The sequence below is a fragment of the Hyperoodon ampullatus genome, assembly GCF_949752795.1.
Source record: "Hyperoodon ampullatus genome assembly, chromosome: 8".
Classification (NCBI taxonomy): domain Eukaryota; kingdom Metazoa; phylum Chordata; class Mammalia; order Artiodactyla; family Ziphiidae; genus Hyperoodon; species Hyperoodon ampullatus.
The window spans coordinates 21,919,662-21,932,846 of record NC_136921.1 but is presented as its reverse complement, the minus strand read 5'-3'; the positions used below and the strand labels follow the sequence as shown (position 1 = coordinate 21,932,846).

General features: G+C 45.9%; 1 protein-coding gene across 1 annotated transcript in view; it reads right to left on the bottom strand.

Annotated features, from left to right (window-relative positions):
* The window catches only part of MARCHF4 (membrane associated ring-CH-type finger 4), a gene marked incomplete at its 3' end in the record, with an annotated part of 98,907 nt that extends 86,166 nt beyond the window's left edge, over positions 1-12,741 (bottom strand). Inside the window, exon 1 of the mRNA XM_079709800.1 lies at positions 12,191-12,741. Within this exon, the coding sequence (XP_079565926.1) occupies positions 12,191-12,694 (504 nt within the window). The 5' untranslated portion in view covers positions 12,695-12,741. The remainder of the gene's footprint in view (positions 1-12,190) is intronic.
* Positions 12,742-13,185: the final 444 nt, after the last annotated feature.

Sequence of the window (13,185 nt, the reverse complement as noted above, 5' to 3'; positions counted from 1 at the left end):
GAGCCTGGATTCTAACCCAATTTTTCTAACCACCAAACCCATGCTCTTTTTTCTATACTTTTTTCTTTTTTCTGTACTCTTGTTTTTCCAACTTTTCCAAGTATGAGAAACTACCCCCCATTTAAATTATTTTTAGTTTTTAACTTTTCATTTTGAAATAATTTAAGATTCATTAAAAAAAACTTATAAACAGGGCTTCCCTGGTGGCGCAGCGGTTGAGAGTCCGCCTGCCGATGCAGGGGACACGGGTTCGTGCCCCCGGTCCAGGAAGATCCCATATGCCGCGGAGCGGCTGGGCCCGTGAGCCATGGCCACTGAGCCTGCGCGTCCGGAGCCTGTGCTCCACAACGGGAGAGGCCACAACAGTGAGAGGCCGGCGTACCGCAAAAAAAAACCAACAAAACATAAACATAGCTTCCCATAAACCCTTCACCTTACTTTTCCAAAGGTTAACATCTTATAGAACCATAATACAATGACCAAAATGAGGAACTTAGCATTGATACAATACTATTAAGTAATCTATGCACCTTATTTGAATGTCACCAACTGTCTCACTAATGCCCTTTCTCTGGTCCAGAAGCCAATCCAAATCACGCATTGTATTTAGTTATCATATCTCTTTGGACTCCTCCAATCTAGGACAGTTCCCCCTTCATTCTTCATCTTTCATGACCTTGACATTTTGGCTGGTTGTTTTGTAGAACGTCCCTTAATTTGGATCCCTTTTAATGCTAAGAGTTTCACAAACTCTCAAATGACTATAGTTGTACTTTGAGTATCTGCTCATTGAAAATATATTTATTGACAAGAAGCTGCCCTAAAGTGAAGGATGCTTTTGATTTTGCTCATCACGTTGCCTTCCACATACATTTGAAAAATTGTATGTATATCTGTGAGATAATTTTTATTTACTATACTGGCAATGCTTAGGCATATTTAGTTTCATCTACCCCTGTGATATTTGGAAGCTCCTCCTGAGGTCAGCAGCCCACAATCATACACACATCAAGGCAGAGGTTCTCAAAGAAAGTTTGGAGAAGACCATTGAGAGTTGGTAGATCAGATAACATCAAGAGCTAACGTTCACTGCATCTTTGAGAATTTATTGTGTTTGTACTCTATTCTTTGCCAAGAGTTTTGCATGCATTATATCACTTGAGCCTCACAATAGTACCTCTAAGACAAGTACTATAATTTTTTTTTTTTTTTTTTTTTTTTTTTTTTTGCGGTACGCGGGCCTCTCACTGTTGTGGCCTCTCCCGTTGTGGAGCACAGGCTCCAGACGCACAGGCTCAGCGGCCATGGCTCACGGGCCCAGCCGCTCCGCGGCATGTGGGATCTTCCCGGACCGGGGCACGAACCCGTGTCCCCTGCATCAGCAGGCGGACTCTCAACCACTGCTCCACCAGGGAAGCCCCGACAAGTACTATTATTAGCATTCCCATTCTACAGTGGAAGATTTCGAGTCTGTAAGTGACTTGCCCAAGGTCACACATCTACTGCACAGCAACACTGGTATTTGAACACAGTTCTGCTTGGCTCTGAAAGCCCCATATTCTTATCCACCATGCTAATTTTCTCCAAAAACATCTCTGATTTTTTGCTTCCATTGTTCCTATGTCTGGAAAAGCCTTCATTTCCTATTTTCCAAATTCTTTCCCTGGTTCAGTCTTTAAGGCCTAGTGCTAAGGGCGTTCTTCTAGGGAGATTTCTTCTGGTGGAAAGAGAAACTGGATTTATACAAACCCCAGGTACTGCTCCTCCACCTGACAAGGCATAAAAGAGGACAACAGAATTAGAAGGGGCTTGGATATGCCTGAGTACAACCTCTTCCTTATATCATAACAATAACTACGACTATTTATGGCATGCTTACTGTGGGTCAGCAGTGTTCTAAATGTTTGGCATGTGTTATCTCATTGAAATCCCACAGCAGCCCTAAGAGGGAGGTACTAATACTGTGGAGGGGGAGACTTCTAGAGCTCACCCACATCTGGATTTCCTCTCTTTCCAGGTACCTAGGAGGATGACACTCCCCACCCCTGCTGCCGTTAGGCAGAGCCATGTTTCTAGATCCAGCCAAGTTGTAGGCAAGTGTGATGCGCCATTCCAGAGCTGAAGCACTTCATTGTTGGTATTCAGTGAGCTGTGAGGAAGCGAGCTGTGCACCATCTGTTGCCTTACTCTGGGACTCTGGGGCTTCCCCAGAGAGGCCCCTGATTGGACTTTGCTCAAGAATACCCTCTAGACATAATTCAGGAGTGGGAATTGATGGTTGTATTCATCAGGGAAATTAACATTAGCCGGTCAGTGTCTTAACACAATCAAAGTCTGCATCTCTCCGTCATGTCACACTCCCATGGTGGTTAGACTTTTCCATCTTGTGGCTGCCCCATGTGAAACTTGTAGCTCTCAGATCACAGAGGCAGGGATGCAGAGGGATGCAAGAGGCATCCCTTCCTGCCTCTGCCCTGAGTGACACATGTCCCTTCCTTCTTAGTCACATGGTCCTGTGCCCACCCAACTACCGCCCTCTTCTCTACCAGTGCCCACACCTCTGTTTCTTATATGTCTGGGAACCTCAGGTCTGGTGGAAGCATTTCTCCTTCCTATTTGGCTTCCTCCTCAAACTGCTGCCTAATAAACAATATTACTGTGAAGTAGTCACCTACTTCGGAATTGTCAAAGCTAATGGTTAGAAATGAAGATTCCAGGGCACCAGCTCTGCATTTTCCCCCTCCTGATGCACTTCTTGGTGCCCACAGATGTCTCAGAACTATTGTAATGCGTGCAGCCCAGGTCAGTGTTATCCAAACTTCAGGCACTTACACTGCTCGACATATTCATACTATTGTTTTCTTCATACATAACATTTTTCTGTAAATGTCTCATATTTTTACTTCAGTAAATTTATTTCTAAAGGAGACTTTTTGTCACTACCGTAAGTGAAAAACCAGTATCATTAACCATAAAAAGAAGAGACAAGTTGTGATAATACAATAGAACATTATTCAGCACTAAAAAGGAATGTGCTATCAAGCCATGAAAAGACGTAACCGTAAATGCATACCACTAAATGAAAGAAGCCAATCTAGAAAGGCTACATACTGCATGATTTCAATGATGTGACATTCTGGAAAAGGCCAGACTATGTTGCAGGAGTTCAGGGGTGGGGGCAGAGGGATGAATGGGTGGAGCACAGGGGATTTTTCAGGCAGTGAAACTATTCTGTATGATACTCTAATGGTAGATACATGTCATCATGCTTTTGTCAAAGCCCTTAGAATGTACAACACCAAGAGTGAACGGCAATGTAAATTATGGACTTTAGGTAATAACAGTGTGTCAGCGTTGGTTTATCAATTGGAAAAAAAGCACCACTCTGATGCAGGATGTTGATGGTGGGGGAAGTAGGGAGGAGGGGTGAGAGTGAGTATATGGGAACTCACTCAGTGTTTCTGTGAACATTAAATTGCTTTAAAAAATAAAGTCTGTTAATAAAAAAGAATAGACACAAACAAATGCAAGCAAAACAAGATTAACAGATTCTAGCTAGATATTGCTGTATGTCCAAAGGCTCTGAGCCTGATGCCTTCTCTCTTTGTTTGCAGAGGAGATTGACAAGCATTAGAAGGGTGTTAAAGACATATTGTCTCTTCAATGAGATTTTCTCCTGGACATAATCATAAGGCATGAGAGCAAAATGAGAAGAGAACAACATTCTCACTTGAGGATCTATGTTATTTAACATCATGTCTGTCTGGGGTATCCATCCTATCCCAGCTTTCAGAAACACTAGTCTAGGCATGACCCTGAATGCAAACACCTCCCTGTCACATGTTGAGCAGGTTTTTCCGCTGCCACTTCCTCAACATGCTCCTCCGTGTGCATGGTCTGCTCCTGGCCTCTAGGGACTCAGAGTCCAGAAAAGTGTCTTTCTGCACAGTTCCTGCCAAGCAGAGAGTGTTGCTTAACAAAGATCTGTCAGGGACATGGTGGTGATGGAGATGGTAAAGGCAGATATGTTAGGAGTGAGGGACCCAGGCAGGAGAGAACAGAGGTCCAGCAGAGTCAGGCAATGAAAGACAGAAAGTCAGCCAAACAGAGACACTGGATCTAAACGTGCACCCCTGATGGTCAGGCACAAGACAGCGGGCGTTTACTGTAGTCAAAGCACAGCCTTAATCAGAGTATCTGATTTTTTAAGGTTGTAGTGAGAGAGTGTGGTAGAAAAGGCAGCAGTGTAATCTGGGGGCCCCACTCCAGATCTCTGAGCTACACGAACAGAATGGGGTAAATATTGTTCCCATTTAATGAACAGCTGCTGGGTGCCTAGAACTTTAATCCTGCCCACTCCTTATGACAAGTGTTCAAGTTCAGTGTTTTATTCCTGTTTTATAAACAATGAAATCTAGGTGCAGGGAGTGAAAAAGTCACTTCACTTAAATAAGTCACACAAGATCACCCAGTTGGGAGGGGCCCAAATTGTGATTTACATCCGTGTCTTTCTGACTTGAAATCCCATGTTCTCCCCATCCTTCTGAAATTGTACAAGAAAAGATTTGCTCCTGGTCAAGTGGTCGCAAGTCAGGTTAATGATCACTATGATTACTAGAACAAGAATCATTGCTATTTGTCATTATAGAATCAGAAAAGGAGGTTGGATGGGGTGAAAGGTATCTTAAGGGATTGCCCATATCCCCCTTACTTGGCATTTTAACTTATATAGACGCATACATACACATATGTGCCCATGTACACACAAGCACATATGCCTTCTACTACGTGTACACTAGGAACCAAAGATAACTCTATCAGTCTGGAATGAGCATGTACCAGGATGGAGGGGAAAGGATCAACAAATACTGAATCCCTACTGTATGCAGAGCCCTATGCTAGCCACCAGGGTGGTTTCAAGAGGCTTCTTCTGGAGAAATTGATGTTGATTCTCTTCAACCACATCCAGAGTAACCTTTCCATAAAGAAGGAAACTAATTTGACCTGTTTTCCTCAACACCTCTGAGCACAGTCCCTGGAGATATTCTCATCAGAGCAATGAGAACTGCTCTGGGTGCAAGACTGGGGCTTGTGTGTCCCCTTTGTGGGCGGGGATCACAGAGTTGGACAGAGCTTCTATTCGCAGATCCCCTTCTTTGCGGACAGTTTGCATCCACCTAGAACTCAAATTATAACTTATTCAATTTCACCTATTTTGTCATGCGTCGGTCATTCCCATGTGCGTCCCATTTTTACTTTTAACATACACAGAGGGAGGTATCAAATGTGTACTATATGTAATACTCACAGAGTCTAAGTGACTCTATCTTACATATGATACTTCTTGAGAGGGGGATGGTATACAGTTCAGCCCGCACAGTATTCACTTGCCAGCTCCTTCACATCCGGGCTCACTTCCAACTTGGCTCCCTTCTCATCAAACAAGAAGCAGCTAGCTCATTCTCACACTCCTTTGAGTATCCCCTCCCCGTCAAACCTATTCCCCTCTCCCAACTCACAAACCACAACTGGGCTTCTCCAACGTACCAGCTGGAAAAAAGAGCAGAGAGAGAGAGAGAGAGAGAGAGAGAGAGAGAGAGATTGATTGCCAGTATCTCTCCTTTCTTCTTCCAGGCTCTTTTGAAATGCATATTTCACTCCTGCTCTACTGGCTTTATTAAGTAATTCTCTGTATGGGGGCCTCAGCTAGAAGCCACACCCAGTAAATTAGCCAACCACCACAAACAGATGCAGTCTGGCAAGTGAAGAAGGATTACTCCAAAGTGAACACCGTGCAGAGGATCTACAGACAGTTGAGGTGAGAATCACTCCACCACGGCCAAGACACCAGGTGTCTCCCCTCCTCCAGTCCCTAATTCTGTGAATGACAGACAGCTTCACTCAACACTTTATTCACATGTATGCACGTGCACGTGTGTGCATATAAAGAATAGATAGCTAAATATGGAAAATAGCCAGGGACCTACTGGTGAGGTTTGAACATCCTTACATCATCTCCCAATAAAGTATTAGAGCACTGGTGAGAACCCTAAGGAAGTGGTCCTTGGACCTTCCAGTTTAAATAGGACCAGGACTGGCAGATGTAGCAACTGAAAAACTACAGTTTTGGGAAAAAAAAAATCTCAGATGGGAAAATGAAAATAGCTCACTCATGACTTTGGGGAAGGTGTGGCAAGTGTGCTTCCCCTTTCCTGGGATGGTTTTGCATCCTAGGTCCATGATGGGATCTGTTCCCTGCCATTCATGAAATGCTTGCTCTCCTATTGTACGTGCATAGTGTAAATTCAGGATTGCAGCAATCATGTGCTTGCCAACAACTTAGGATTTCTATAAACACAGGACAGAGAATATTCTTTGTGATCTTTGCTGAAGATGCATTTTTCCATGCCATATATTACATACACGGGAAATAGATATTCTGGGACTAGATGACCCCTTGAATTGGAAGGGATGCAGACCCATCTCTTTGTGCTTAGATTAAAAATCTCTCTGGACCCCAAGAAATCTCATAACGAACCCCAAGTCTCAAGCTCAAAAGGGGTCTTGAGGGTCACTAGTTCCAGTTGCCCACTTGAGCCCTCTTTCTAAGGCAGCCTATACTACCTTGGGACAGCTTTGATAGAAGGTTCTTTCTGATATCAAAACCCAAGTTGGCTTCCCTGGAGATTCCATCACTGGCCAAGGCACTGCCCTTTGTGATTCCACAGAACAGGTCTGCCCTCATGCGCACAACACACAGTCAGCATTTGATGCTAGTGAATATTCTCCTCCCTTGCAGTCTCTTCTCCCCAGTTTCCCTACCTGTGGGGCTGCCCACTGGATGAGCTCTAAAGGCTCATTCATTCAACAAATAACTATAGAGCGTGAAACAAGTGCCAGGAACTGGATTGATGAGCAAACACAACCAAGTCATTGCTTCCAGGGATCTTACAGTCCCTTCGCAGTACCTCCCTTAGACCCAGGCAAGAGGGCCCCTTGCTATAGAAGGCTCCACTCTGGCCCTTCTTCAGCTGCATGCTTCCCATAGGGTGAGGCACCTACAGGGTCAAGGACCCACATCCTCCTTCTAGAACATGCTTCAGTTACCTGGAACCCTGGAATGCCTGCCTATTCAGCCATGAGCCTGCTCCCAAAACCTTCATGGTTCTCTTTCTTCAGAATCAAAGGGAGAGAAGCAAGGGGACGCTCTTTGGAGTTGGTATAGACAGAGCCTGGACAAGCCAGTGGGTGTGCCCACACATGTATGTCCAAGGCTTATTATGGTGCAGGATGGAGCCAGCAGTGGAAAGAGAATCAAATCAGAGTGGCCTGTTGACCAAGGGCCAGATATCCCCATTTGGCTAGTACAGAATTCAGAGGACTCTAACAGTTTTAAATTCAAATCTGTCTTCCAGGTTGTTTTGAAGGTATATTTGTCAGGATAGAAGCATAAAATGCACTTTGTTTAACAGTTTGTTAGCTGGATTTATTACTTTTAAATATCTTGGTCTATGATATGTGAGCCTCCATCCACACTCTTGCCCTGGGGTCCATAAATGTTAGGGATGGGTCTATTCTTTGTGGATACAGAAATTAGTTAATTAATCACAGAAAGAAATGTAAAATTGAACCATATTTCTAAGAAAAATAATATACCATTTGAGTCTCTCCTAAAATGCTCTGCTTGATCTCCATTCCCAGGGTTCTCCTTGCATCTTGGGGTCTCCAGGTTCCCTTGAGCCCTGCAAAGCCCTTCTCTTATTTTCTGAGATCCCAAAACACTGACTAAAATATTCCACACTACTCTTGCACCTTCTGAACTCAGAGCTTCAGGGAAATGAACCCTAGGAAGAATAAGGGAGGTAGACCAAGATTGTTCATCTCTTCCAGACTCATTTCCTGCTTTTCATTCGGTCCAGAACAGATGCCCCATCACCACACTGCCATGGTAGATTCCATCTTTGTACCCACTCCAGGGGCTCCACAGCTGACCCAGCCTGGGAGGTGGTTTCACCTCTTTGTTAAGGTATCCGTGTGTCTCACATCTCTTCCGCTTCCAGCTGTCTAAACTCAGCCTAAATCTATTTCTTCTCACTTGGTCTGCAGCAGCAGGAGAGAAACCTTCTCTGACTAATTGGGGAAAAGGTAGCAAATTCATCCACTTGCCTCTCTGAATAGGCACCCCCCACACTAGCCGCTTTTAAGCATGCATCGCTTTCTCGTCCCCGATATTACTGTAATTCACCTGCGACTCACTGTCTGTGTGTCCTTGATCTCTCTAAGCCTCTGTGATGTCTGGGTTAGATTGTGAAACTCCCTGAGGGGGCAGGGCCACATCTGCCCTGTGTCTCCAGACCCTGCTCAGCAGAGCAGCCCACATAGGTAGGCACTTAATATAGACCTTTGATGATGGAAACAGAAGAACAGCACTCTGTCTAGAGCATTGTGAGGGGCCAAGAAGCAATCTACTACCACAGACAGACCACGTCACAGCAGCCCTCTTGCCAGACTGGGAGCTGGGGCACACTTTTTCCTTTTAAACAAGGTGTGTGGGAGGGGCACAGTCTCTTGCCTCTGAAATAACAACAACAACAAACACTGTGACCGCAGGGCTCTAATTGTGTTGACTGATCTGATGCTCAGAATAACCTTATGAATTTGGGGACTATCATTATTATCCCAGTTTTCAAATGAGAAACCTGAGGCACAGAGAAGTTGTGTAAATTGTTCAGGCCTCAAACTGGGGCCATCTGGCTTCAGAGACCTCAGCTTGCCCACCACGGCACATGGTCCCTTGACGTGAACTAGCGGAGCTTCAAGCAGAAATGGAGAGTGAAGAGTTGCCGACCAGGCTCTTGTCCCACACTCTCGCAGATCCTTGATCGACTGACCCCTGTCCCATCTGAGTGACTGGCTTAGGGGAGGAGAGTGGCTACTCAGTCAGCTGTCCAGCATGGAGCCACATTGGCCCTCAAAGCATTTGTTCACACCCCATCCCTCTCCCTCCTCCTATCTTTTCTATTTCTCAAACATGCTAAGCCTGTTCACACTTGGGTCTCCTCCACCTGGAAAACTCTTCCTCTAGACCTATGTATGCATCGTTGGGTTGTTCTCAACACTTAGGTGTCAGCTCAGATGGTACATTCTTAGGGAGGCTGTTCCTGATCACTCTGTGGAATGTGGCTCCCAAGCCCTCCCTTTCATTCTTGTCTAACTCATTTTCCTGCTTTGCCTTCATCACAGCACTCAACGCCATCTGAAATCACTTTATTTATCTACTAGTTTACTTGTTTATTTCTGCATCTTCACTAGAACTTTAGGTTCAGGAGAGCAGAGACCTCATCTGTTTTGTTCACTCCTGGATACTCAGGGTCTGAAACAACATCTGGCACGCTGTAGGTACCCAACAAACATTTGCTAAATAAATGCATGTGTGAATGAATAAGGAGTAAGTCCCTTATAGATATGTGCACATATGGAACTAGCTGGATCCTTCAGTTTCTGCCCCTTACCACATACATTGCAAGCCATTGGCAGGAAGAGACCAAATTTTCAGTTTTGGCAGCCTTTTAGCCCCTGGAGCAGTGGCAAAAGACTGGGGAGCTGTTCAGTTCCTTTGTCTGGGCAGAGAAAAGACCAAGACATTCAGCTACTGAGACTGCAGACTGTCTACACTCTATTCAGGGCCACGTGTGGACAATTGCTGGACAGCTCCCTCCTTGAACAGAAAACAAAATACTGAAATCTCAGCTTTTCACTTTCTGTGTCTGACTGTCTCTCTCCCTCTCTTCCTTCTCTAGAGAGTTTTCCCCACCTCCTCCTCTTTGTCTCCCTTCCTCATTGAGATCCTGTGAAGAAACACAAGCAAAAAGTGGGAAAACGTGTTCACATCTAACACATGTTACTCTTATTACTAATAACACAATCCCATTAAAATTTCCTGGCTGCTGCGCAAAGAAAGCAAACCCCCAAAGTATAATAATCATATGCAGGGAGTGTCTGATTTGATCCAGTCTTAGTATCAACATGACCCCCTATCCCTCCCACATAATAACAGAGCCCATTCCTTTATTGGTGTTAGCTTTTTTTTTATTCCATGCTTTATTTATGACACATTGTAAAAATAACAAACAAGAAAGAAAAGCTCCTAACCTCCAGCCAGACCCTGTATCACGTGAGGGTTTTTCACAATATTCCTAATAATCCTTTTTTTTCCTTTTATTTAGCAAAATACTGCTTTTCCATGAGCAAAATACATGCCATTATATATTAAACACTTTCAAGTCATTTTCAGGCTCATTATCTTCCGGATCCTCACACATTTTTAAGCAAATGAGGGGAATAGAAAAAGGTTCCTCTAAATCACAGAAGTTGGAAAAGGGGCTCAAGGGTATAAAGAAATCTGAAGATGTTCACACAACAGGTAAATATCATCCAGAACAGGCTCCAAGTCCTGCTGTATTCTAGAGACAAGGGTGTTCTTGCCAGAAGCCACACTCCCAGTGGCCCCTGTGACATGCAGACCTGAACCAGGGCACATGGAAGAAGAAAGAAATAGCTTAAGAAGTTAGGAAGCTAAATAAATCCTTTTTTTTTTTCTTTTTTTTTTTTTTTTTTGGAGAAGATGGGGCTTCTGATTTGGGTAGATGCTGACCGGGAGCATCCTAAAGTGAAGCACAATTCTTGTTCTCAGCCCCGCCCCTCCTCCTTGTGTCGGTGCTGGAGGGCCAGCACTGGAACAGGGGCACAGAGCAGGCACCCTGGGCCTTCTTGCCTAACAAGAGTCCTTGGCTCTGGGCTGCAGTCCAACTGGGACTTCAGGCAATCCTAGTCACAAGAAGGAGGAACCCAGCCCTCAGCCTCTCAGAGACATTTATTCACACTGAGATCAATACCACCTCCTCTCATAATGCCCAGGCCATGGCCCCAGTCATCATCTGTCCCTGAAGTGCCCTGCCCATTCTGGGCAAAGACAAAATGAATGAAAATGTCAGTGAAGTCTGACTCTCACAGAGAAAGCCTTCAACAAGAACCAGAGCCACTCAGGAGCACCAGCATGGCATCCTGCTACACCATCACTTGTATCCAAGGAGCACCGAGAAGTCTTACCCCACTTCCCGGGAAACTAGTGAAGAAGTGGCTGATGTGACCACATAACCCTGCCCAGGATGCAACTGAGTGTTCTTTCACCAGCATCACTAACTAGATCAGATTTCCAGGTAAACCGTTCTGATCTGGGATTCTGTGGAAAGTGTTGCCACAATTCATGATTCTAGAAGAATGTGCACATACTATCCAGCACTGCAGAAACTAGATTGGAAGTGGAGCTAGAGGGGGTGGGGTGAGTATGTCTGTGAAATCTGAATGAATGTGGTTGGGAGAACCCTTGGCCTTGGGAAGACTCTGGTCCATAAGGTACTAAGCATCTCCTATCCTGGATGGGGAGAGTTTAAGGGACTTTCTAAGTTTGTGTGCTTCAGGGCTGAGAAGGCAAATAGTTATGACAAGACTCCCTACTTCCTTCTCCATATTCCTAAGACTCACTCTCACCCCACTTACCTACCTGCTTTCAACCTAGAAGAACTTGAGTCTGCCAAGAAGTGTCATAACAAACTGTATAGTCTTCACGAACTTACAATCCCTGTCCATTTCCTCCTCGGGGACTGCTGAGGATGTCAATATAATATGGGAAGGGTTAGTATCAAAGTGAAGGAACAGGCATAGGCTTGCTGAGGACAAGATCTCCACACACTATCAGAGAGGGAAGAAGTCTGAATCTGGAACTGAAGACAGGCTGGGGAAATGTCACTAACAACAAATCAGATACAAGGATATCTCGGCAACAAGCATGAATGTACCACCAAGTTTCTTCATTTCACCCCTTCCAACTTCTGAATCTTCTACTCTGAGGATGCTTATGGAATTTTTGGATGGAATTGAACATACTCCAATTGAGCATTGGAAGGAAAATGCAAAAATGGGGTACAACTGAGCCACCAAACAGGCTCCGCCAGGCACCAGACACCTCTTGGGCAAACTTAACCACATGAGACATCATTGAGGATCCCTTAAAACTTACAGTCCTCACACTAGAAACAGCACAGTGGTTCCCCAGGGCAAGTAGGCGAGTAGCAACCTGCAAGACCTGGAGATCCCAGAAGGAAGCAGGAAAAGGGAAAAAGGGTCTCACCTGTTCTGGCCCCTGGAAGCAGATGCGGCAGAGCGGGGTTCTCATGCCACTGTCCAGGCTGCTGCCCAGTGAGTAGCGATCCTCAGCCTTCCCCTTACAGAAGTCATCTGAAGAGGCACTGCTGAGCAGCAAGGCAGGTGGCTCTGCGGCTGGGCCACCCCAGTCATCTTCCACTGAAGGTGGCAGAGGTGGCAGGGGAGGGGTCTCCCTGCCCACGCCTTCTCGAGGCCCCCTCCAGCCTGCCCGCCCCCCGGCACCCAGAGCCGGAAGGGTGTTGTTGGCTGCCACGCCGGGGGGCTGGGGTTCGCCGTGCATGGGCAGGGGCGCTGGAGGGGGGCGCCGCAGGAGGAGAACCTTCAGGTCATTGAAGAGCATGCGGCAGCGGCACTTGAGGAGACCCTGGTGGCGCAGCATCTGGGGGGCTGGGGAGCACAATCCACAGCGGTACCAGGCACAGCAGTACCACCACCACCACCAGGGCAGCCCGCTCTGGGGCATCAGCATGTGCCCGGTGGAAGCAGAGAGACCGGTAGGGGCAGGCGGAGTCTTTGCAGAGGATGGGATCGTTTGAGGGGGTCCACAGTGTATCTGTGTGATGGGGGGAGGCTTCGTTCGCACTGGCTCCTGTTACCTCCCTTCCAAGTAGCAAATAAATTGCCCGCAGGACTGACGACTGCGAGCCACTGCTTCTGAACTCTACCTCGAGAGCCCAACAACAGCAAAAGTTTTCTGGCCCCTCCACCTCTACCCCAACCTTAAGCTTTGCTCAGTGTCTCCTTTTTGCTTTTGACCTGGTGGCACTGGTAGGGGCAGGGGGGTAGAAAAAAAAAATGTTGAGGATGGGCTGTCAGGGCCTTGAGAGCAAGGTCTAATTGTTAGAAAGTTCCCCAGGAGAGGCTTATTGGGTTTTTCTCAAATGCCTAGGCAGTGGGAAATCTTTTCTTTCATACAAAAAGGTGGGGAAGGTTATCAATAAAATTTGGAGTGGACTGAGC